Genomic DNA, 25,329 nt, shown 5'->3' with positions numbered 1-25,329 from the left:
TCTTGAATCCTGAAACAAACAACAATGTAACCACACTATTAATAAGGGTATGATTTTTATTTTCAATTCAAATGTAATTTTGATCATTTCTGAAATCTCTTAGAATAAATTATATATTTATTTATTTATTTTTAATTAATATATATTTTCAGTTTAGGATCTCTTTTTTTTTTAGTTTGGGATCTTATTTTGCTTGTAAAAGGACTCAATACACAATCAATCAATTACCAAAATAGTTGGCTATTAATTTTCTGTTGATCCACAACATCAGATATAATACCCAGATAATACTTTTTACAAGGAGCAGCAGGGTTTTCTTAGTAATTATTCTGTCATAACGCACAAACACTAGGATGGATCTAAATTGTCAAAAAAATGATGTCCTTTTCTCTCTCTAAACTACTTTTCCTTGATTTTGATCAAATATGTTAAGAAAATAAGTTAGTTGGGAACTTTTACTATGCTTCATAAACTTTTCAACACTTGTCAGAAACACCCGATTTCTACATTTTAATTTTTCTGGAGCGAGGATTGACAGGATCGCAGTATCTCACATTCTTTCCTAAAGACTGAGGCTGTAAAGAAGCAGCTTTTCTTTAGCTTGTAGAGAACTGCAAAACCAAGCAAGTCACAAACACCACTGATCCAACTTGCTGTTATTCATTTAAGACCCCCTCTAAACAAAATATCTTTTCATATACAGTATATACTGCCTTATTCATCCTGCCTCCAGTGTTGTTCTGCAGCCCTGTGCTCTCAGCAAAGTGTCACATTATGTCATCCCTGGCGAGTTTTATTTTACCCCACAGGCAGGATGGACAGGCAAAAATAGACTACAGCCCAATTCTTAAGTCCGAGGAAAGCTCTACACGAACATTAAAAAGATTATATGGCAGCTAGCATCCTAAAATGAACCAACTACTACCTAATACGTAGCTCCAGGTAGTTTTGATTACTCACAACTATAAATATCAGACAACAATCCTTTGACCTCTTTATTTCCACACACTCACCATTCAAGTGGCAAACATTCAATACAATCAAAATCCCACTTTTTTGTATCAAATATAACTAGTGGAAAAATTGTACAAATTGTCAGCATTTGTTTTACTATACATGGTACAGCAGACTAAAGATTTTGCAGTAAATTGCATTACGGTTTGTGAATTGAATTCACACCAGCAGTCGACTTGAAATAGCTCTCCATTTAAGGCTATGCTGAAGCAATATGCAAGAGGCTCAGCACTAACTCTTATCTCTCCTGTCCTATTGAAATGATTTTCCAAATGTAAAATGAGTAAGACCTAGAAGAGGTTTCCAAGAACGGAAAGGCACATGTCAGAGTGACACCTCCAGCACAGAACGGCTTCACCAGAAATGTCTTTTTGACTGGCATTTTGCAGAAATATCCAGTCGAAATACTCCTGTGTCCGCTTCAAATAGTTGGTAAAAGCCACTAGTTCAGTCGAGGGAAATAATAAAAAATAAAGAAATGTTGCACCTTTTTTTTTACGATTGTCAGAGTAGTTACAATCAACAATAAATAACAGAAAACGACTTGATCGATTGGAATGCAAGATGTAAATAACAAAATTTGAGCTCTACAAAGAATACAACTGTTTGCATAAAACATACATAAAAAGGCCTGCACATCAGAATAACATAATTTATCTTTGCTTTCTTTACACATACTCAAAGACAGCATATTGGTAGAAATACATTCTCTGCCTGTCTGCTGTTGAAAAACAGAACCAGGCAGGCGATCAGGCAGACAGGAAAGCAAATGAATAAAAAAAAATATACAGTATACATCCCATTTCCGCCCGACAAATTCTGTCCATTTCCACAGTGTAAGCTGCTCAGTTCCACCCCACAGTGTTTGGAAAAGCATCCCATGTCTCAGGCATAATATCCCATATTCCTAATTGGAATTCTGAATGGATGGCTGGTTTTATTCCTTTGGGAAACGAGGGAAAGAAAGACCCGATAGGCTCTATGGGCAGCCGAAAAGGCACTGCAACTGGTCAAAGTCTGCGTCCGTCTCACATCTCTGCCCTCCGATTGGTTCCCTTGTTTTGACCAGCCGTATCCTCCTCTATATCCTCTTCTTCCTCTTCGTAGTTCTCTTCCTCGTTATTCTCTGCCTCTTTTCTGTGCTCCACCTCACGTCTTGGTACCTCCTGGTGTTTTACTTCTTCCTGGAGCAATTCACAAACACACAACAAAACTTTTTATTAGCCATCTTGTGAAAATTTGTTCCACTAAAGATGATAATTTCAGACATTTACAGCAGTGGGCAACCTCCGGGGTATGAAAAGTGAAGCCAAAGCGGAAGTGCCTTAAACTTGCATTCTTTCTAATAGCCAGCAGGGGGCGACTCCTCTGGTTGCAAAAAGAAGTCTGATTGTATAGAAGTCTATGAGAAAATGACCCTACTTCTCACTTGATTTATTACCTCAGTAAACATTGTAAACATGAGTTTATGGTCTTAATCGCTAGTTTCAAGTCTTCTTCAATACAGCATGATGTTCATTTAGTAACTTATGGTCCCATTTAGAGTCAAATAGACCATAAAGCAGGGGATGCTTTAGGGCGTGGCTACCTTGTGATTGACAGGTCGCTACCACGGTGTTGTCCGGTCTGGGAGTTGTCTGTGTTTCCGTCTTACAACTTTAACTCTTTCACAGTGTGTTTTCAGTTCATGAAAGATATTTATAACCTTTTTGGGTCGCCTTAAAATGTCTTATTCAGCGTTCAGTTGTACTTAGCTCCACGCTCTCGTGTCTCGTGTCAAACCAATGGGTGATGTCACGGTGACTACTTCCACTTCTTATATACAGTCAATGATTTACAGGTGTTCATGGCACAATTTAACTTGAATTCATGTTTACATCCAGGTCTCGTACTATTTTTGCACGGCCATTTTCATAGTAAGCTTATCTTACATTTCATGCCATTTCACAGTTAAGCTGTAAAAACAACCGAGTATGTGGGCATTACAAAGCTAACTTTTCCATACGGTTGACAAAAACGTGTTGAGTTGCATCCCCATAGAATCTATGCTTTGTGACTGTGACAAGGGGAAAGTGTGTTTCTCCTTGCTAATCCGTCTATAGGATTGTAACATACAGGATTTTAATTCTATTATAAATAAATGGAAGCAGTGACTCTTGTTCAAAGGTTCAACTGAAACACCTCTGCCAGACCGACCGTGCAACAGCGGATGAATGAAGCTGAATGAAGTGAAAAGCTCTACTGAGCTCAAATTACAGAGAAACGTTAATGCGTTCACTCATTGGGTGACTGGCAGAGTATGAAACACAAGTCAGTTGAAGAAGCAAGAGGACTACGGACCTTACTGACAGTACTGTGTTCCTGGCTAAAAAGTAGAGATTAAAAATAAATGAATGTCACTCTCCACGGAGGTCAGGGGTCAGGGTCAGTTACACAACAGAACGTAGTAGTAGGGACTCAAATGTCTTTCTCAAGGACGCTTCAGCAAGCTTAACTTTGTATATTACTCAACACGGGAGATCATATCACTTCTTAAAATGACCTCTTAGAAATATCAAGACCAACCCAGCGTACATCACCCATTTTACAACAACATGTAAACAAGTAAATATATTACATCAACTAATTATTTCAAAGTTGTTAAATGTGTGTGAGCTTCTGCATTCAGACAGATTTCCTCTTAGGACAAACTGAATAAACCGAGCCCAGGTGGTGACCCGACACCCCGACAGACTCTACATCTGATCCCCCTCATTTACCAGGACGTGCACAGGCAAGCTTCAAGTTACAGCGACAAAACACAGACATGCATGTTCATCCCCGTGTAGCCAATACAGCTCTTACGTCACTGTTGTAAATATTACTTTCCGGAAGTGATACCAAAACATGTTACCGTGTACAGCAGGTGCTTTCTGCTCTAAATGTGGCTCAGGAACCGATGAAATGCCCCAGGGAATAAAAATAGATTACCTAGTTATGCTGAGGAAATGGGTATTGAATATTATTGGCAACACCGTCTTCTGTCATTGCAATCATCATCGCTGAGTTTTGAAAATGTGAAAATGCATTACGATGCAGCCCTCTGATGGCCACTGGATGCCGGATTCTTGACTGTAGTTTATTGTTATTTTATTAATCACTTATTTTACTGTATTTAAGTTGTGTAATTTTATTGTCATTTAATTAATCTAGTTTTTACATCACATTATTTTACTACTATTACTGTTATTATAGCTTTTAATTCTATTTTATTACATTTTTATTATTTTATTGTTTCGCATGCATTGGTCTCAAATTACCAAATTGTTAAATCGCTTAATTGTTTTGTAATTTCTGTTGTTTTATGATCCACACATTTCTGCTTGTCAGTCATCTGTGAAGCACTTTGAACTGCATTAACCTGTATGAAAGGTGCTATACAAATAAAGTTTGATACCGTGATGTGACTTGTAAAGCCAACTCCTCTTTTGAGATATTAAGTAAATATGTTTTTAGCATTATGTCATGGTTTAAATAGGTACTTGACTACACCATGAATCTCCTATGATACCCATGCACCACCTGGACACCTTGCAGGGTAAATGTTCAATAAGCTTTGAACCAGTTTGGGTTGAGGGAATGAAATGCGGTGACTTGAGGAAACTAGAAGCTAAAAATCCTCGGACTCTGGTTCCCCGCAGAAGAACCGACCTGTTCTATGTTCTCCTCGTTATATGGATCCTCTCCTTCCTCCTCCACCTCCTCCTCTCTCTTCTGCCCACCAGCTATGTCCTCCTGGGCCTTCAGGAAACCAACGAGACAAAACATTACAAGATGATTATTGTGTCATTACGGTATGGCAAATCCGTTCCTGCATGTCCTTTTTGCTCCCTCGTATATTTTGTATTACTGTATTTTTACTCAATATGTACAGCATTCGTCTGAGTGTTACACACCTCGTCCTCTACTTCCTCCTGGTACTGGTCATCCAGCGTGTCTTCCTGTTGATCTGGGTTTCCCGCCATCTGAATGCACACAAATCACACAAGTTAAAACACGACTTAAAGATAATTTCTTTCCCTAGATCCTGTGGCTTCCTCACTTCCCCAGATGTCTCCAGCTCTCAAACCCTCACCGTCAGTTTCATCATGCCACCCTGAGCAGTGTTTGTGTGCATGCCGATGTTCATCTTCTCTCGTTCTGTCAGCACTACTGTGTATTCGACCGTTCGGCCTCGTTTCTCCTCTGGCCCCTTACTCACCACCAGTTCCTCCTCCACAGCAGGTTGTTTGGGGCCCGGGCGTACGTCTTTGTGCTGGGCTGGCGGTGCCGGCTCCTCTTCCTCCTCTACCACCTCCTCCTCGTCTCCTGCGACCCGGTTCTGCGGCCGCTCGTCCTCGGCCTCCTCAAACTCGTCCTCTCCCTGGTTGTTGGGGTCGTCCTCGGGGTCCAGGTCCCCAGCAGCGCCCTACATAAGAACAGATCGTAGTGAAAAGAGAGTAAGGAAGAGACACATTAATAATAGTAGCTTAATATTTGCATAAAATCTATGGAGCATTAATATTAGAATAAGAGCATGATAAAACGCATGCAATAAAAACTGCAGTGTGGAGGATTTATAACTGGATCTGTTTTGGCAGATAAAACTGATTGTGGCAGTTAGTGCTCTCTAATGTTGTATTAACTGCCTTGTTGGTATTCAGAAGCTTTAACAGATCGCTGGGCAGACTGACGCGTGGAAGACGGATAGAGGGGAGATGAACATGCCAGCAGAGGACGGCGGGCGGGGAGGATGAAAGAATCGATTTGTGGATGGATGGCTGAATGGATGTATGACACACGATACACTGGTGTGAATGTTAAGTGACTGAATGAGCTGAAAGGATAGACGGAGGATGAGGATGCGTGTGTTAACAGATGGGATGGGATGGGATAGATGGGTAGACAGTCACCTGCTGATGTGGCACTCTGTGATCCACTTCTTGGTTCTCCTCCTCATCCTCATGTAACATGTGAGCGTCTGTTAACACACAAACATATCCACTAAGTATGAACCAACTGCTACTGTGAACTTTTCTAATACCATCAGACAATGAGAAACACTATTTCAAAAAATATTTTTCTGCAATTAATCTTCCGGTCTCACCTTCTTCATCGTCAGTGTGACGGTCATCTTCTCCTTGAACAATATCATTGTCCATATTCTCATAATCGGTCCTCTTCCTAATGACAGCAATGACAGTACAGAAGAGCATAGGCACTATGAGCCACATCATAACAGTGTTATTATTGTTGAGAAATATTCATGCGTACTACAGTGTGTTTAAACATTAACTGCTTGTCATGAAGCAGTTTTTGTTCAGCAGCCTTCTTTTTTTGGCTATGGATACATATTTAGCTGTATAAGATACAGTGGGTCTCATGCAGGGAGCAATATATGAACAAATTTCCTCTTATTTTTGCCCATATCCACGATTTCTTCTTATTTTTTGCTCTTCTCTTGGGTAAGAGAGAGCACTCTGACCAAGACAAAAATAAATAAATCTAATTTTCACAGTCCAAAAATGGTGTGTCCAACACAAGGGAACATGGAAAATACATGAATATCACAATCAAATTTAGATTTTTATATGTTTTAGAATAAATACAATTAAACGTGGGCTAAATAAATACTACAGGCCCATTGATCCAATTAAGAGACTATAAAAACCCTTGGATGATATTGCGTGCTTTCAGCTTCTGAATGGCTTACATACTGCTCTTCGATGCTTTCTGACTCTGGAAAATCATGTTTACTTCCTTAAAGTTTATTTAACAGTTCGTCAAATTTCACTACAGCTGAAGTTCTTCTTCTTACAGTATGTTTTGGTGGCATCACTTCAATTCTCGGGCATGTGCCAGAGTATTTGCATCACCTGCCCTTATATAGTGTTTAGGGGGCGCTGCCTATGCTAATAATAAACAATTGGCCAATTTATGATCAAGTGGGATTCATCATTCAGCACACCTGGGTTGACTTCTCAGAGAAATTTAAGAGAATGTTGCTGCATGACGGCCAGTACAGTATATCGTTTGTGTGGAAGAACTGTTCCAGTTTGCACTTACATAGACACATCTGCTTATCAAGAGCCATAGAGTTTTTTCCCCTTTTGTCTTTGCACAAATTTGATCAAAGCGTTTCCTCCTGGATTATGGATGTGTGTGCTACTGCCAGAATAATTAGTTTGGCAAGCGGCAAAAGCGGCAAACAGCAAAGTACAACTTCCAGTTTGCAGGAAGCAGATTTTTATTATTGCTCAGGTTGATCAATGCAACGCCAGTCTCATTAAGTGTTCCTTTTGACATTTCTTTAGAAAAAGATAATTATGAAAATGGCCGTCACCCATGGCTGACTGAGCTGCTGATTCTCCGTCTCCGTGCGTTTTTTGAGCTGATGTAGCAACAAGGCTGAAGATGTGGATTGGGTCAGTTCATTTCACTTTGGGTCAGTTCATTTCACTTTCTTCTTTTCAAGTTAATACTTGAAAAGCGTTGAGAAATTACATCAAAACGTTTGAACGATTTGAACAGGGCACTGTGTTGGCATAGCAACAGAAATCTCAGAGGTGGATATCCTAAAACCTACACATAAAAGGGGAACTATCTGCATTGCTAGATACCTCTGATTTTAATTGATTCCAGCTCTGATTTGAACTCTGACCTTTGGTGCTCCTCTCTCATCATCTGCTCCCGTTTGTCGGCCTCCTTGTGCTGCAGCTGCTCTCTCTCCTTCTCCTGCTTCAGCCTCTGCTCCCTCTCCTTCAGCACCTTGTCTCTGTGGACCTGCAGGGCCTCCTGACGCAGGTGGATCTGCTGGCGCTCCTTGGCCCTCTGAGCCTCCAGGCGCTGCTGCTCCTGCTGCTGCTCGTATGCCGACTTCACCCGCTCCACCTGGGCGTGCGCCTCGTGCTGCTGCTGCTGGCCGTCCTGATGCGGCTCCGGATGGAGACCCTTTGTAGAAAACAAATAGATGCAAAAGGACCAACATGTAGAGCAAAGGAAAAAAAATCAAACACACAGGGTTGCTGCTAATTTGAGACATAAACGTGGAGGTAAGGTATAATTCCTCCTTTGGGAAAGTTTAATAGATGAAAACGACAGCGTAAAACAATGAACATAACACATAATGAGCAAGCTGTCATCAATCAAAGAGGTAAACACTGAGGACAGGTTGTAATTTATTCCATCTCCTCTGGGATTTAAGATAAATCATTATCACTACAATTTTAGCAGTAGCTGTGTCCCCGATATGGCAAGGACACATCTGACTAATTTATGATTACAAAATGTGTGTTATGTTGCTCAACTAAGCTATTTTGAAAAACAGATACAGAAAATTTAAGCCAGTTTAAGGTCCATTTTGAGCCTGTTTAGGTAAAACTCAGTAGTCCAAACCAGTTCTGACCGGTTGTGGCTGGCGTCTCTGTCGGTCCAGGGCGTTCTCGTCCGGCTGTTCCTGTTCTGGCTGCTCCTCCTCTTCCTCCTGCTGCTCGTCCTGTGGTTGGTCCGGGTCTTCCTCCAGCTTCTGAGGCTGTCCGGCTTGAGCCATCTCCTCCTCTGCCAGCTCCCTCCTCCTCTCAGCCTCTCCCTCTCCATCCTCCTCTTTGTCCGACACAGTGTGCTGGGATACGGTGGGGTGGGACTCGATCTCGGGCTGGGCATGCGTGTCCCTCTCTTGATGGTTCAACTGAGGACAAAGAAATAATTAGATTTGTACGTTTCTATACTTACAGTATGCATTTTATCTTGATAATAAAGTGATCCCAAAGAACCCCACATTACCGTGGAGTCTGTGTCCTGGTGTTCCTGGTGGTGGTCCTCATGGGCGGGCTCCTCTCTCTGTGGCTGTTCCAGTATTGTGGCCCGTTGGGCTTCATGGATATGGGACTCGGGTGCTACGGCAGCTGCTTGCTGCTGCTGGGGGACAGGGTTTTGATCAGGCTGTCTCAGATTTGCTGCCCTGTTCAGGGAATCCCTCATCTGCTTGTATTCATCCACCTGCACCTAAAGGGAACAACATACACAGGTGGAAGTGTAAGAGGGGAAATCCTGAGAAAATCATGTGATGCTGCGAGATTCTCAAAAATTCCTATAACATGTGAACCTCTGGGATTTATGACAGAATAGGCTGGATAGCGTTTGGAAGTTTTTGATAGTAGTGCCGATATGATACTCAAGTTAGACTTTAGCCTAAATTAAATACAGTCTCAAATTAGCTACATTATTTAAATATAAACAAACAAATATCTTACTGAAGCAGAACAAGACCGTAGGGCTGTCCTTGACCAAAGAAATTCTTAGTCGACTAATACTCATCTGTAAAGATTAGTTTCTCCACAAAGAATCAAACAAAAGCACCACTTTAAATTTAAAGTTTACCAGAGATGTGCTCATAAGTTTCTTAGAAATAAGTAATTTAACATGAAGAAAGCATAAAAAAATGACTAATCCTAAAGAAATCTTAGTCAACTAAGACCAAAAGGACGGAGGAGAGGTCAGCCCTGAAAGGCTATGAATCTGAACATGTATTCACTGCCAGCTTTTGGACTGTTTAAAATCATCTGTGCTATAAAGACAGATCTCAGTCAGTTAAAGGATAAAAGGTACGCGCATCCAAAAAACTCTCCAAGAAGTGCTGTACATTTCAATCTGTACCGAAACAGTATTGAGGCTTGATACCCAGCCCTAAAGACAGATAAACATACTGTATGCTATTAAATGTGAGAATGTGTCAAATCAAATGTCCTCTAATGCAGTGGTTGATTTTGAGAGATTATTGTGATTGTTCTGATTAATAAATGTAGGCTAAATAAATAATGCTTAGGTTGTGATAACAATTTTGTTTAGTTTCAACAGGTAGCACATCGGCGTTGTCCAATGTGCTGCAGGCACTGTGGATTTTTGATGCATTTCATGACTTTTTCTCTCCTTCTGACTTGCCGTAAATCTGAAACTCATGTGCTTGCACACTTTGACTCCCACAAACACACTCAATAAAATCTATTCTGAGGCCAATTATATCACTGGTGCAGGCGATGTAATGTAAACCCATTCCTCAGTCTGAAATATGTTATTTTATTTTTTCTCCACAACCATCTGGCGACCTCCGGTAATTATCTCGCGACCACGTTGGGGGTCCTGACCCGCAGATTGAGAACCACTGCTCTGATGTATGGTAAGCATAGAAAATTACCACACAAGTAGGTTACAGCCATTATTCAGAAACATTATCCAGCCACATATTCAACTGCATCTGGAGTAAAACATTTTTTTAACATTCTCTATTTCCTGTGGCGATACAGACATGTATTTTTTAAATTGAGCATCCAGTTTAGGACACCATCCTTTACAGGCTACACACACTTACACTTTCTCACCAGGCCGGAGGGTTAAATTCTAAAAATTCTTTCTAAATTCCTCCCCTCTCTCTTTATCTCGCTCCACTCCCTCCATTATATCTTTCTGGCTGATTGGCTGGAACATGCTTTAGATGTACTGCTCTGACAGCCCTGACTAAACCAAACCCCTGGAGTGAAGGAAAGAGTTGTGTGAATGTGTGTGTGTGTGCCCGTCCAACCAGAAGCGCTGATGGAAAACAGGACAGGCTTTAAAAAATAAATTAGCAAATGCAGACAGACAGAAAGAGAGAGAGAGGAAAAGAGAAGAGAGTGAGTGAGTATCTATTAATGCAGACAGAGAGGAGGGAAGTCTTTCAAACAAATGAGCAGAGCGCCGTATATTCAATAAACCATTCGGGCATTTCAAAGGTCAGTCTCAGGGAGAAACAGCTGATCTAATTACCCAAAAACCAAGCAACACCTCGGGCATCTTTCCTCTTCTCTACACAGTCGGATGCAATAAACATTCTGCTTTAGAGAAGGTTGAAGTAAAGGTTAAAGTACGGGTGAGAGGAATGCAGAGCAGTTTTCAAGTTTGACCTTGTCTTTCATCCGCTCATTCAGACTATTGACAAACCGTACACCATCACCTGGCTCTTTCACTCCATCAACAACGCCCTCGTCTCTGTAGCTTCGCTGCTAACACGCTAAACGCACATTAAAATGCAACTCGCCAGCCTTTCTATATGTCAAAATCATAATACGTGACCAAAATACTTGAAATGCAGCAATTCAGCATCAATCAGCTGCTGTATATTCAGAGTAAACAATGAGACTGCATCTCTACTGCTGTTGCCGTCTTACCTGAGCTGCAGCCAGCGCACTCTTGTGGTCTTCCAGTGTCAGTGCGAGCTGGCTGTGGGCCGACTTCAGGTTCTGATGCTGAACCTGGACACACAAGTCAAACCAAAAAAAAGCATTAATGAGACATTTATCTTTATGTAAGGCTCACACTATACTACCCAAAATCTGTCATTTAAAGTCAAATTTAAGATAAGACAACATGTGTTTTTTTCCCTCAATTTTACTGGCACATTTTCATGAGTGAATGACAACACAAGATAGCACACATTTTATGTTTCTTTATACTAAAAGAAAGTTGATAGATATATATAACATAGAGTGAATTGAATACAACAGGTTTAGTCTCACCTGTGCATCCTGTAGCTGTGTGTGAATGTCATGGTGAGCTTTCCTCAGCTGCTTATTTTCCTCTCTCAGGTTATATACGTTATCTGCCATCACAAACAGAAAACACATCAACAGAGAGCATAAAATGCATCTAAACAGGAAACAAGAACAATATTTCTACCACTTCAGACGTGCAGTATTTTAAGTCAAACTGGAGACAAAGTAAGAATGTTTAATGATGACACCACTACAGAAGGTAGGGCTTTCCTCGTCCAGAGAAATTCTTGTCTACTAACACTCATACGATTTTGTCGACTAATCTATTAGTTGATTTAATTGACAGATCTGTAAAACTGAGTTTCTCCGCAAAGAATCACACAAAAGCACCACTTTAAATCTTGTGTTTACCAGAGATGTGCTCATAAGTTTCTTAGAAATAAGTCATTCAGCATGAAAAACGCATTAAAAATGCCTAAACCACTAAAGAAATCTTAGTCGATTGAGACCAAAACGACTAAGAAGGGGCAACCCTAACAGAAAGCTACACTACATTGGTACTACTGTATGTATTTGTGTGTAGCCGAGTGGTATTAAAACACAGTAACATTTCTGCATGTGACCATCTGTCTGTACCTTTGAGGTGGGAGACCTCCGACTCTTTGACCTGCTGCAGTTTCTCGTAGTTGTCTTTGTGTTCGTCCAGCAGCCGGTTGTGGTCCTCGCCCTGGACCTGGTGCACCTCCTGCAGATCGTAAAACTGCTTCTTCAGGTCGTCATGCTGGTTCTGACAGAGAGGGAAGACCACATCAAAGCAGAAGTGAAACCATTCCCCCAAATTTAACCCAAAGAAGGAAGGATGTAGTTTGGTGAGGGAGAGAGTGTGTGTGTGTACAAGAGAAAACAGGAAGAAGGAAGGTTAAATATGAGGATGTATGTGTTAATGACAAGAGGAAGGAAACCTGTCTTATAATTATTTATACCTTTAGCATCTGATGCTGCACTTGTAGAGAGTTGAATCTGCTGTTGGAGTCTTGCTGTTTGAGCATAAAAACAAGAGTTGTGAAAAACTTTCAGCAGTTATTGAGAGAAATTAAACTAATGACTAGTTCATGCTTACTGGTACTAACAGGCATAACAGATAATGGTGAAGAGATGAATGATAGTGGCAGTTATTTAACAAAGCAATGCCGACAGAAAACAATGGAGGACGGGTGATAACAGACATTATATAATAGTTTATAAAAGTAAGTTCAAATATGTATTTTAAATGATGATACTCAGTCATAGAAGAGGTGGTAATTGTGTGGCGGAAACATACCTTCTCCTTGTTCAGTGACTGTTGTGTGTCAAGCTTATAAACCAGATAATCTAGAAAACAGAAACAGCACAGGTCAATCTTGTTTTCATAGATAATTTTAACCAATGTGATGGAAAATTGTGTGTCAACTTGAGACATAACTTGCTTTTGATGGAGAAAGAGTACAACACTACACACTGATTAAGACTTACATAAGCATGAACTTCATTCTGATGCCTTGTTAACTCAAATAAAAAACTCAAATCATTCACAAAAGTGACACACCCTGTCCCTGAATCACAAGTCTTCTTACACATCATTATCTTGTTGCAAAATAAAATACCCACATTGTTAAACTTCTACACAGATCAGCTTCTGCAGATGGCGTTGTGAAAATGTTTAAGGTGGGTAAAAACTAAAAAAAGAATGACCCTTAAAACTTGTTAAATACTTGTATTACATCACATCTCATTAAAATTCATTTGCACATTACATTTATTAAGCAGATGCCTTTTGTTCTACAGATGATATGCAGTCTCAGAATGAGATAGGGATTTCCCAAAGCTCTTTTTAATGAGCAAGAATTGAGCATACAGTAGATGTTATTTTTCTCACCTTCTTTGGCCTTTTTGTGCTCTAACCTCTCCTTCTGAAGAGACTTCTCTAACCTGGAGCGATGCTCGTACACCACTGGACATATAAAAAAACAGAGATGGAGAGAGAAAACACAGAGGTTTAGTGAGCGGTTTGAACTTTGTTTTGGCCGGATGGAAGGTAAACTAAACAAAAAGAGAGCTGTAATACAAATATTTGCACTCAGCACAAAACACATGCACTCACAAAATGCTTCAACATTCATTTTTATAGAGAAGGACAGAAACAGGATGTGCATTTTATGGTCGATATGAGAGCCAGGTGGGACATTTATTCCACCAGACTGTGATCTCAGATCAAAATGTAACTTAAAGCCAGATTTGTCAAGTATTTAATATTCTTATCATCATGGGAGTGGGCAAATAATAAGTGTATAAATGTATTATTGGAAATCAATTAACAGCACAAAACAATGACAAATATTGTCCAGAAACCCTCACAGGTACTGCATTTAGCATAAAAAATATGCTCAGATCAGAACATGGCAAACTGCAGCCCAACAGGCAACAACAGCTGTCAGTGTGTCAGTGTGCTGACTTAACCCAAAACTGCATGTGATTATCATAAAGTGGGCATGTTTGTAAAGGGAAGACTCGTGGGTACCCATAGAACCCATTTTCAATCACATATCTTGAAGATAGAATATCAAAAGCAGTAAATCTACTTCCTACAATTATCACACATGTAGAAAAGCTAGTTATTCTTTATACATTCAAAAGTCATCTTCACATCTAAACAGGAATTTGTTCGCCATTATGAACGGTATTCTCACACAGTACTATTTTCAACTCATTCACAAAGTAGAATGAGTTGAAGAGAGTAAGATTTTATGGCCACCTGGTGTCATTCAATATTCTCTTATTGTTTTATGTGAAGCATTATGTAACTTTATTTTGATAAGTGCCAAGTGACAATAATAGTAACTCCCATTAACACGTTGGTAATAAACTCTCTGTGCTCCTAACCTCAGTTCATTTGTTCAAGACATGTATTATCTCACTACTTCAATATGTAAATACCACCAACTCTAACTTCACAATTTAACAACGATCTATTCTGGCACTAATCCCTTGTCGTGGGCCAGCCTCTGACTCTTCCTCCACTTTCTTACATGTCCTTCTCTGTGACTCTCCTGCGGTGGTTTTGGGGGGCTGGGCAGTCTAACTGATGATGTGGCTGTTCTTCCTTCTGAATGCCAACTCAACAGATTCCAGGATAAACTGTCAGGGACACGATCTCGTAATAATGTCACGAGGATAACAAAACTGAGAAAGGTAAAAGAGTGTATAGAGAGAAGCAAATGTGGGCACAGAGAATTACCACAAAAAAACAGAAAAAAGAAATGGAGAGTGAAACAGGGGAAAGCTCTGGGTTAAGATAAACAGACAAACCAGGAGAGGCTGAAGGGAAAGAGAGAGTCAGAGAAACACTCACACTGTAAGAGAGACAGACTTGTTATTATGGTAACTAATGGTTACCAAAAATAATAAAGGATAAAGATTTCCACTCCTGTGTCCTTCATAGACATTTCCCTGCCCCAATCGTTTTGCAGCCATTTCACCCTCAGCTTCTGTTGACAAACTATTGCACTTCATTTGAAATCCTCCTTCAGCCCAGCTGATGCAATACCCTCGACATTTTTATTAGAAGTTTGGAATGTGGTCACCCCGTCTGCTCAATACAGTGAACACTTCCCTTCCTACCGGCTGTGTCCCAGACAGCCTCTTTTCAAAAAATCCTGGCCTTGATCCCTCCTTCTACAATATCCACAGACTGGTTACCAAACATCGGCCAAAATCTGAGAAAAGACAGTTTCATTACAGCCTCTGGGAGCCCCGTCACGCAGTGAAAGTTTTAGGAAAAAATCATAGCACAGAAACTTTCTCCCTTCTCAAGAGTCACACATGACCTTTTTAATGAATGCAGATGCTGGAGATGGCTCCGTTCTCATTTTGCTAGACTTAAAGTGCAGCCTTGAGACTTGATGCAGTGGATCGTGGCATCTTGACAAACAGATTTCAGCAACCAATTTTGAAATTGGTGACAGTTTCTCCTCTTTAGCCCCGACAACATGTGGAGCACCCCAGGGTTCGATTCTAGGACCTATCTTATTTTCCTTGTATACACTTCCACTTGAGTCGCATCACACGCAGACATGGTGATGCATTTCATCGTTATGAAGATGATATCTCCCCATAAAGCCCAATCCTGTTGATAGTTAAATGTCTAGCAGATGTGAAATTATGTTTGTCCACAAAGTTTCTTCAATTAAATTCAGAAAAAAATTAGATTCTTGTCATTGGATCAGAAAACTCAATGCAAAGATCGAGAAATATCTTGGTGCCATTGCTAACAACATCAAGTCTGTACTCAAAAAATTTAGGTGTATTAACTGATTTTTTGACTCAATTTTGATATATCTTATTGGCAGTTCATCCAATCCTGTTTTTATCATCAGATGTTCTGTTTCAATTTTATTTCTGTATCTTTGTTTTTGTTATTAGTAATTGTAACATTATTTTTGAAAAAAAATTTATCAAACCAACTTTTATTTTATTTTGATAATCAATTAAATTCATTTGAGTCATTTTTTAAAAGACATAAAAGTCACAATTCTCTGCTTCCAGCTTCTTAAATGTGAATATCTTTGAGTTGTGGACAAAACAAGACATTTGAGGACATCATCTCGGGCTTTGGTAAACACTGATCAATATTTTTTACCACTTTCTGACATTTTATAGACCAACAACTAATCAAATCGACTAAAACAATCATCAGTTGCAGCCCTAAATATGTCTAACTTGAAATGTGTGACTACATAGATACTGTAATCAGTGAGCCTTCAATGGAAGCTACCCTGACCAGTTTTCAGTGTTGACAATACAAAGATTTACGAGATGTATAATACTATTACGTCACATCATAAGACGACGTGTTTCTGAAGTAACATGTGAGTTTCCAGTTTAACAATTGTTAAAATGGCTAAATCCAACAAACTTCAAACAAGCAGCTTTCCAAACGATTTCTTTTGATACGAACTGACTGCATGAATGTCTTCAAACCTCTCTGAGCTTTATCAGATGGACGTCCGGATACAGGAGATTAGGGAGGTTTTATTCTCCCGGTTGGAGAGGCTGTGTCTGTACCCTCTCAGCACTGAGAAGTGCCAAAGATGAAGCCATGTTGCTCTGAGCTCAGGCCACTCCACACACACACACACACACACACACACACCCTGTCTCTAGGGGACGACATGGACAGGCAGGGCAACAGCTACAAAGAGGCTACAGTCTAAAAAAGGTCATTTGAATGTGCATTTGAATTATTAAAACCCACTAACAGCGCCACAGGGCAAAGTCATAATTTACATAGTACATTTCATGCATAATCTCAATGTGCCTCACATAAACAACTATTTATAAAACATAAGAGGAGAAGGTAAAGAGAGGAGAATAAATAAATAATAATATTATTTTTCTTTGTTTCTTGTTCAGGCTACTTTTCACAGACACTTCTTCAATATAATACAAATATTATATACTAGCTGCAAAGATCTGTATCACCACCTGCTGGTGTCTCAGAGACCTCCAGTCATGAATGAATGTTCCCACTGTAAAATTCACTCAGAGTACTATTCCTAAAAACGAGTAACTACACACCCTAGACCTTCCAAACACACTGATCTACTTTACACCGACCCTTATCTCGTTCAAAGCTCAATGCGCAAGGGAATGAACATTTATTGTTTGGGGGGGTTTCCCCTTAGACCAATGAAGCATTTCCCTCAAGGTGTGGTTAAAGTGTATCAGCAGAGCGGGAACAAGGGAGCTCTCTATGGTGGTGACCTTTACTGGCCTACTGGTTTAGATGTGGAGAAGACTGGATTGGTTAGATTTTGCCGAACCGGTGTGCGCCGTGAATACTATCACAAAAGGAAATGAGCTCCAAGTGTCGCGTTTGTGTGTGAACACCCACCCTTGTGTACACCCACATACAAACACAGGACACCAGTTCACTTAAGAAGGAAGTGAGATTCAATACAGATCTTTAAATTTGATTATTTTATAAACATAGAAGATTATAAAAACAGGATTATGGACTATTTGAACATCGAATGTACTTGTTCTGTTCCTGAACTACAATGCTAATACATTGATTGATGTAGTTTTGCGGTTTGTTTTAAGTCTGTTACTTCTCTCTCTTTTATGTGAAATTTCTTATGTTGTTTTTTTAACATTTTGTTGTTTTGTTTTTAAAGGTGATCTAAATGGTAAAAGGACTGCCCGTCAAGATCTAATCTAAATACTCAATACTCACACATGGCACAGCCTTTGGGAGCAATTTAGGGTTAATTATCTTGCTCAAAGACACTTCGACACGTGGATTGGAGGAGCTGGGGATCGTACCGCCGACCTTTTGATTGGTGAACGACCCGCTCTACTTTTGAGTAGCATTCATATAGCAGAAAACAACTACCGGCGATGGTATCGCGGAAGCATAGTACCCACCCTACGGTTCCCCCCCCAAGCCCAGGTTAACACTGTTAGCACCGCCAGCTGCGAGGCCAGGACTCCCTCGAAAAAGAGATTTTAAATCAAGATCAAGATTAACTTTATTGTCATTCATACTATTCACATGGCAAATGCACAGCAGAATGAAATTACGTTGCATCTGGTTCACAAGTCTAATTAAAAAAAAGTGCTAACAAGAGTAAACGTAATATGTTAATTATGTAAATATAGATAAGATTTTAAAAAATTCACATCTAAGATAAAATTGCACGTATTGGGAATATCAATGGGACTATCTTGGAAAAATAAAGGTTAAAAAATTAAAAGAAATTGCAGATCTTTACAGAGTCCTTCCACTAAGATATTTCTATTTACAGGTTCTCCCCACAGCTTTCATTGCACTACAGCTCAAACATGTACTGCAACATACATTACCGTATAGCCTATACACCGATCAGCCATAACATTAGGACAGCATGGGCACCCTGACCGGTCTGCGGCTACGCAGCCCCATACGCAACAAACTGCGATGCACTGTGTGTTCTGACACCTTTCTATCAGAACCAGCATTAACTTTTTCAGCAATCTGGTCTACAGTAGCTCTTCTATTGGATCGGACAACACGGGCCAGCCTTCGCTCGCCACGTGCATCAATGAGCCTTGGGTCTGACCCTGTCGCCGGTTCACCGCTTTTCCTTCCTTGGACCACTTTTGGTAGGTCCTGACCACTGCAGACTGGGAACATCCCACAAGAGCTGCAGTTTTGGAGAGGCTCTGACCCAGTGGTCTAGCCATCACAATTTGGCCCTTGTCAAAGTCGCTCACATTCTGACATTCAAAGTTCAAAATGTTCACTTGCTGTCTAATATATCCCACCCACTGCCAGGTGCCATTGTAACGAGATAATCAATGTTATTCACTTCACCTGTCAGTGGTCTTAATGTTATGGCTAATCGGTGTATATCACAGTCATAGGTCTTACGTTTCATATTGTAGTTTCATGAGTTTATTTCAATTTTCTTTTATGTTTAGCTTTCTCTCATAGGAGCAGGGAGGCCAAACTGGTGCACCAAAACAGTATTGTGGCTTTTTAAACTTCCTCCTCTCATAGTAATTCCTGTGGCTTTCTGTCTACCTCCTACTAGTAAATATAACCCCCACAGGTACCTTTATACCCAAACCATACTTATAAATAGATAGAAATTGTCGATTTATTTTTTTTAACACGAATGGTTACTCAGCAGACGAAGGCTGGGTGGTGCGAGTTTCCACAGTTCATACAGGTGGGAACCCGGCAAGAAACTCCCTTCCTCGTCAAACAAATAATGGACTTCAAGATAAAGCAGAGTTTTGGACATTTGAGACCCCTGACCCAACAATTTTACAAAAGTGAGTGATTTAGTTTTAATATTCATTATGAGCTTCTGGTTTATGTTCTGAATGTAGACAGCAAAACATGAACGTTTCATTATTGTTAAAAAGTACAAAAAAAAATCCAAATTCCTGGAGAGTACATCTCTAACTCAAAGAACAATAGTATTTATTTTGTCTCATGGATAAAAACAAACCAAACTGTTGAGACAAGAGCGCTCATTAAAATAAACAGTTGGGGTTGTAAAAAAATATTACAACACTCATTTACAGAAGGCTGTAATTATTCCATTTGATTAATGTTTTGCAAATGACAGCTAAACAATGATGCGTCTGTGTGTGTGTGGGTGTTAAATCACAGGGACACATTTGTCAGAGTGCATGTAAAACCACAAAGTGCCAGTTGATCCCTTTAAATGACAGACAACTGCCAGCCTGTGGTTTTCTAGTGGGCAACAGTGAATCAATACAGATGGCTCACGGCCCCCGAGGCTATGGTCACCTCTAAATATAGGGCACAAAAAACAGCAATCAACAGTCTGCTGTGGATATCAAGTGGCCCGGGCCTTGTGATTGACTGAATGATCCATCGCTTCACAATGCAAGTAACTTGGGTGTGGTGCTCAAGTTGAGGGATACAAATGGAGTTAAGCATTCAAAGTGTCACATTATACTGTCACGCTCTGTGTTTCTGGATACAGCAGCTTTGCTGCAGCTTTGTGAAAAAACGAAATAGGAGCCATTTGTATAACGTCGACCTGAAATTGGTACTAAAAGAAGCTGGTAAGCTCGAGGAAAACAGATATTCAATGGAGGTGGGATTTGTACAATGCCTTAGTTGAGGTTTGTTCTTTCATCTTGTTAAATGTGGGACAGCTGTCCGCCCCCCAACCAACTAGCTTTGTCTTAGAAATGAACACAAGAAAAAGTATGAGGTAAAAAAATTACACATTATCATATAGCTGCACAGCTATGACGTCAGATTTACTGTTTAACAATGCTTCACATGACAACAAAACAAACACAGGCCTATATGTGCATGCCTACTTTTACAAACATGATAAGTAGCTTCATGGTAGGTCTGCTGGACCGAGCCGTGGACGACATGAAGACATGACTGCTGGTTTAGGTGGATCAAAGGCTGCATTAAAGTAGTGGGCTTAAACCCTGACCCACTATTTGACTCCCTGATGTGGGCGCAAACCTTGTTCTGAATAGCTGAAGCAACGAAGGAGCGGGTTCTCCGCCCATCTGTTAATTTTAAACTCATGGCATGATGGCATGACACAAAACCTCACATCCTGTCAGAGCGCAGCAGAGTGCGTTTATATGGGGGGAGTAAATCTGTGAGGGTTACTGTAGGACAAGATGGTTTAATCGTTTTTGTAGAGTGGGGGCACGCAAGGAGCTAAAAGTTTGGTTTTTAATAGAAACATCCTGCTGGTAATACAAGGAGACAGTCTACTAATGTGTTACTAATTTACAAACACGGCAATAAAGCAAATATATTAGTCCATTAGCTAATGATTTTCAAATGTGAATGTAACAGTTTTTACTGGCAGTAGTCAAAATGTTTCATGACTGTGTAACTGAATAACTGGTGACTCAACAGATCTTTACAATGCAGGTATCTCATCACGTTTTGAAGTGCAGCCAGATCCTGTAAAATAACAATCTCTGATCCAAAAGCAAACAAACTGGTCACATCCTCTGTAGGAGCTATTTATTTGTTATTAGTATTTAGTTGTCATTTTACTAATAATAAGTATTGTTTGATTAATTATTCTAGATGTTTACTTTATTTAGACTTTTTTGCGTAATTTGTTTTGTTTATGAATTAGGTAAAAACTGTGGACACCCGCAGTTATATAGGTAGGAAGGCAGGTAGGACCAGCATGCACCTGGGTGAGCTTATGATATTTTTTTACACCAGAACAAGAGAGGCAGCGACATCCATGTTTTCATTGTGCTTTGTTTGATTTCCTTTTGGGAAAACAAAATCATCAGAAACGCATTCATTTTGCATGGACAATGGACTCTTTTGCCTGCGTAAACCACTTCCCCATGGTGCGTCAGTGGCCCTTTGATTTACGTTTGATTTTGATTTTTTCGACAAATGGCCACTACATCCTCCATCAGATTTAGAAAACACAGGACTGGAACTAGAGCTGAAACAAATATTTGATTAATTGATAAGTAGATCGAGAGAAAATTGATCCTCAACTAGTCTGATTATATATTATTATATTAATTTCAGTCATTTTTCCAGCAAAAACACTAAAGATTCCACAGTTGTAGCCTCTCACTTGTGAGGATTTGCAAATTTTCTTTTGCTCAGACAAAACAAGCTTCTTGAAGACATCAACTTGGGTTTCAGGAAATTGTAACAGCCATTTTCTGACATTTTACATAATACTATTAGTATTTTTTTATGGAAATAACAACAACAACAACAACTAGATATAATTTATCAATGTTTATGCTGCAATAATAGTTTGTTTACATCAGTAATGTATGTAAACATGGGACTAAAACATTTGCAAAACACACAAAATAGTTTTTCTTATATCTCAAATTCAAAATATTCAATGACAAATGGAGTTTATATGGTAAGGCCTACACTGTTGACAGACTAGAAAAGACAAAAACATGGCTACAGCCAAATCCAAAGTGTTACAATCAATACTCCAGTATGCAAACAAGTCATATTATCAGGATGGTGCAGCACCCAGCTGGCTAAACCCTAAAATGGTTTTAAAAGCAAGCCAATACTGCGTGTAACAAGTGTAACACCTTAGCTTGAAACCAAGGTGACTGTGCCCTCTTTTCCTCCTCTGTTCCTCCTGCCGTGGCTGACAGGAGCAGATGTTCTGGCTGACCTCATGACTTTATAATCTGTATACTGTTGAGGTGAGCCTGGGGACACAGTGACTACAACCAGGTGTGTGTGTGTAGGCCTATGTGTGTATAGCCTCCAGTCAGCAGTAAACCTGACTTCTGGGTATTGTGGGGTCTAATTTCAGTCTTACAGTCTAGGCCAGGGGTCTGCAACCTGCGCCTACCGAGCCACATGCGGTTCTTTAGCCCCTCTCCAGTGGCTCCCCATGGATATTTCAAAAGTTAGTGGAAATGAATTACTGTTTTTTTTGTTTAAATTTTAAATTTTATTTATCATTGTTGTAGGTCTATGGTACGAAAGTCATAATAGTACGAGAAAAAAAAGGCGTAATATTATGAGAATAAAGTCAGAATATTAATATATATATATATATGTATAGTAGTATAGTAGTAGTAATTTTACGTGTTATTTTTTCTTTTTTTCTCGTAAAGTTATGACTTTATTCTCGTAATATTATGACTTTTTTCTCATAAAGTTGTGACTTTATTCTCGTAATATTACGACTTTTTTTCTAGTAAAGTTGTGACTTTATTCTGGTAATATAACAACTTTTTTTCTCATAAAGTTATGACTTTATTCTCGTTATATTACGACTTTTTTCTCGTAAAGTTATGACTTTATTCTGGTAATATTATGACTTTATTCTTGTAAAGTTATGACTTTATTCTGGTAATATTATGACTTTTTTTCTCGTAAAGTTGTGACTTTATTCTCGAAATCTCAGATTTTTTCCCCCCTCAATGTGGCTGCAAATGTTTTGCGGCACCAGACAGATTTATTATTTATTTTTTGCCTAAAATGGCTCTTTTGATAGTAAAGGTTGCCAACCCCTGGTATAGGCATATGCAAAAAATCTGACCTGTCCAGCCAAATTAACTCTCTGTTGAACTTTACAGCTCCATCTGCTCAGACCTTAACCTGGTTTACCACAGGATTAGGCCACCTAAGGTGATAGGTCAAAGACAGGCTCTTGGTAAATCACAGCTTGGCTATACAGTGTAGTTACAGTCTGGTTAGGTCAGATGGCAGACAGACAGTTAGAGTTGAGTCATTCTTGCATTTCTACACAAACTTTCAGCTGTGTGGCATTGTTTACTACAACCACCCACTGTTCTCACGCTCAGCTCTGTCACCTTAAAGGTCCCATATTGTAAAAAGTGAGATTTTCATGTCTTTTATATTATAAAGTAGGTTTAAGTGATATATAAATACTGTGAAAGTATCAAAAACACTCAATCCACGGAGAAATACACACAGCCCCGTATTCAGAAATTATGCGTTTGAAACAAGCCGTTAGGATTTTCTGTCCATTTGTGATGTCACAAATATACAATATTTAGACCATTTCACAGTTTTAAACGTAAACATACTAAATGGGTCCCAGTTTATTTCCTGGTTGCAGTGTATGTGAATGACATCAGCTGACAGGATGTAAACATGGACTCAACCTGTTGCCTAGCAACGCAGTTCTGTGAGCAGCTGTGGCTCAGAGGGTAGAGCAGGTTGTCCACCAATCGAAAGGTCGGTGGTTCGATCCCCGGCTGCTCAGGGTCACATATCGATGTGTCTTGAGCAAGACACTTAACCCCAAAGATTGCTCCCGAAGGCATAGCGGTACGTCGGTGTGTGAATGAGTATTTAGATTAGATCCTGATGGGCAAAGTTGGCACCTTAGTAGCCTCTGCCATCAGTGTGTGAATGGGTGAATACTGACATGTAGTGTAGAGCGCTTTAAGTGGTCGGCAGACTAGAAAAGCGGAAGTCCAATTCTGTTGAAATGCGCAAAAAAACGGAGCGAAACAAGCCGTTAGAATTTCTGTCCATTTGTGATGTCACAAATATACAATATTTAGACCATTTCACAGTTTTAAACGTAAACATACTAAATGTGTCCCAGTTTATTTCCTGATTGCAGTGTATGTGAATGACATCAGCTGACAGGATGTAAACATGGACCCAAGCTGTTGCCTATAGCAACGCAATTCCGTTGCCATTCCGCTAAAACGGAGCGTTTCAGACAGAGGGTGAATACAAGTATATTCAGGCAGATGGTGTGAGAAAAATTATGTGTTTTTTGAACATTAAAGCATGTAAACATGTTCTTAGTAGAAACCCAAAATACAAACATGAACCTGAAAATGAGCATGACATGTCCCCTTTAACAACCTTCAGTCACTGTGTGTTTACCTTGGAGCTGAGCCGAGAGCGACTCTTGGTGCTGCTGGTACTTCAGTGCCATCGCCTCGGTCCTCCTGAGCTGTTTGTGCACCTCGTAGGAGATCATCCCCCCGTACATGATCCCGCAGACCACGGTGACCAGCAGGAGACACTGGAAGATCCTCCGCTGCCTCCGGGAGCACACCCCGCTTCCCATGTTGGACCCGCACCCCTCCCCGCTGTCTGCGACAGAAAACCCCGTCTCTGCTGCTGCAAACTTCAGATACAACTCCAACTTTTTTTACCTCCACGAAGAAGAAGCACCTCCTCTCCCCTCACTCCCCGAGCATTTCCACGGCAGAAAAACACGAGCTAAGTGCTGATAATAAACATTATTTTAGCACATCCACGACTCTCTCCACTGTGACTCTTCAAAGTAGCAGCTCAGATTTTTTTCCTCAAACTCGCTGCTCTGCTGCTGCACAAATGCAACACAATCCGAGGCTTTAAGATGTCAATTTTTCAATCCAAAAAGAAGCTTTTAAGGGGAAAAGTAAAAAACACTCAAGTCCCAGACGAGGCCTCCATAGCACCTTTAACTTTAGTTACGTGTCAACCCAGCAGCTGCCTGCCATCGTACTACAACTGTGGAGAGGAAGTCCCTCCTCCGAGAAACATCATAAATTTCCCTATTCCCGCCCTCAGAGGGATACATTGTATCAATTGGTCGCCAGAGAGTTCCATCATCAAACAGCAGCTAGAGGCGGGTTCCTCATTACAGAGACCTGTTGTTGTGATGCTGTTATTTTTACATACTGTACAAATACAAAATATAGCTATAGGAATATTATATAATATAATAAAATACAGTATGCCACC

The 25,329-nt window shown here is 40.0% G+C and overlaps 1 protein-coding gene across 2 annotated transcripts; it reads right to left on the bottom strand.

The window, feature by feature from the left end:
• Nucleotides 1-981: 981 nt before the first annotated feature.
• golim4a (golgi integral membrane protein 4a) lies at nucleotides 982-25,095 on the bottom strand. Of its 2 annotated transcripts, none has more exons than XM_074641683.1 (16): nucleotides 24,481-25,095; nucleotides 13,474-13,548; nucleotides 12,880-12,929; nucleotides 12,542-12,595; nucleotides 12,195-12,345; nucleotides 11,583-11,665; nucleotides 11,235-11,318; nucleotides 8,815-9,036; nucleotides 8,438-8,719; nucleotides 7,694-7,983; nucleotides 6,140-6,216; nucleotides 5,946-6,013; nucleotides 5,255-5,461; nucleotides 4,950-5,018; nucleotides 4,705-4,794; nucleotides 982-2,198 (listed from the first exon to the last, which is right to left on the bottom strand). In XM_074641683.1, exons 1-16 carry the CDS (start codon nucleotides 24,665-24,667, stop codon nucleotides 2,043-2,045), a joined length of 2,145 nt encoding a protein of 714 aa, XP_074497784.1. In that variant the 5' UTR covers nucleotides 24,668-25,095; the 3' UTR covers nucleotides 982-2,042. The 2 variants fall into 2 exon arrangements, with proteins under 2 accessions (XP_074497784.1, XP_074497786.1); XM_074641685.1 differs by having other exon boundaries at nucleotides 8,815-9,030; nucleotides 24,481-25,091.
• Nucleotides 25,096-25,329: the final 234 nt, after the last annotated feature.

The sequence above is a fragment of the Sebastes fasciatus genome, chromosome 7 (genome assembly GCF_043250625.1).
Source record: "Sebastes fasciatus isolate fSebFas1 chromosome 7, fSebFas1.pri, whole genome shotgun sequence".
NCBI classification, from domain to species: domain Eukaryota; kingdom Metazoa; phylum Chordata; class Actinopteri; order Perciformes; family Sebastidae; genus Sebastes; species Sebastes fasciatus.
The sequence above is the reverse complement of the archived record's forward strand: the minus strand, read 5'-3'. Positions and strand labels throughout refer to the sequence as shown.

What these genes read in the sequence shown, in the direction of transcription:
- golim4a (XM_074641683.1), bottom strand. Translation starts at nt 24,667, where the DNA reads ATGGGAAGCGGGGTGTGCTCCCGGAGGCAGCGGAGGATCTTCCAGTGT. An exon ending in TCACACTGACGATGAAGAAG is followed by an intron (nt 6,014 to 6,139) that starts GTGAGACCGGAA and finishes GTGTGTTAACAG; the next exon opens with ACGCTCACATGTTACATGAG. An exon ending in AGGAGGAAGTAGAGGACGAG is followed by an intron (nt 4,795 to 4,949) that starts GTGTGTAACACT and finishes GGTTTCCTGAAG; the next exon opens with GCCCAGGAGGACATAGCTGG.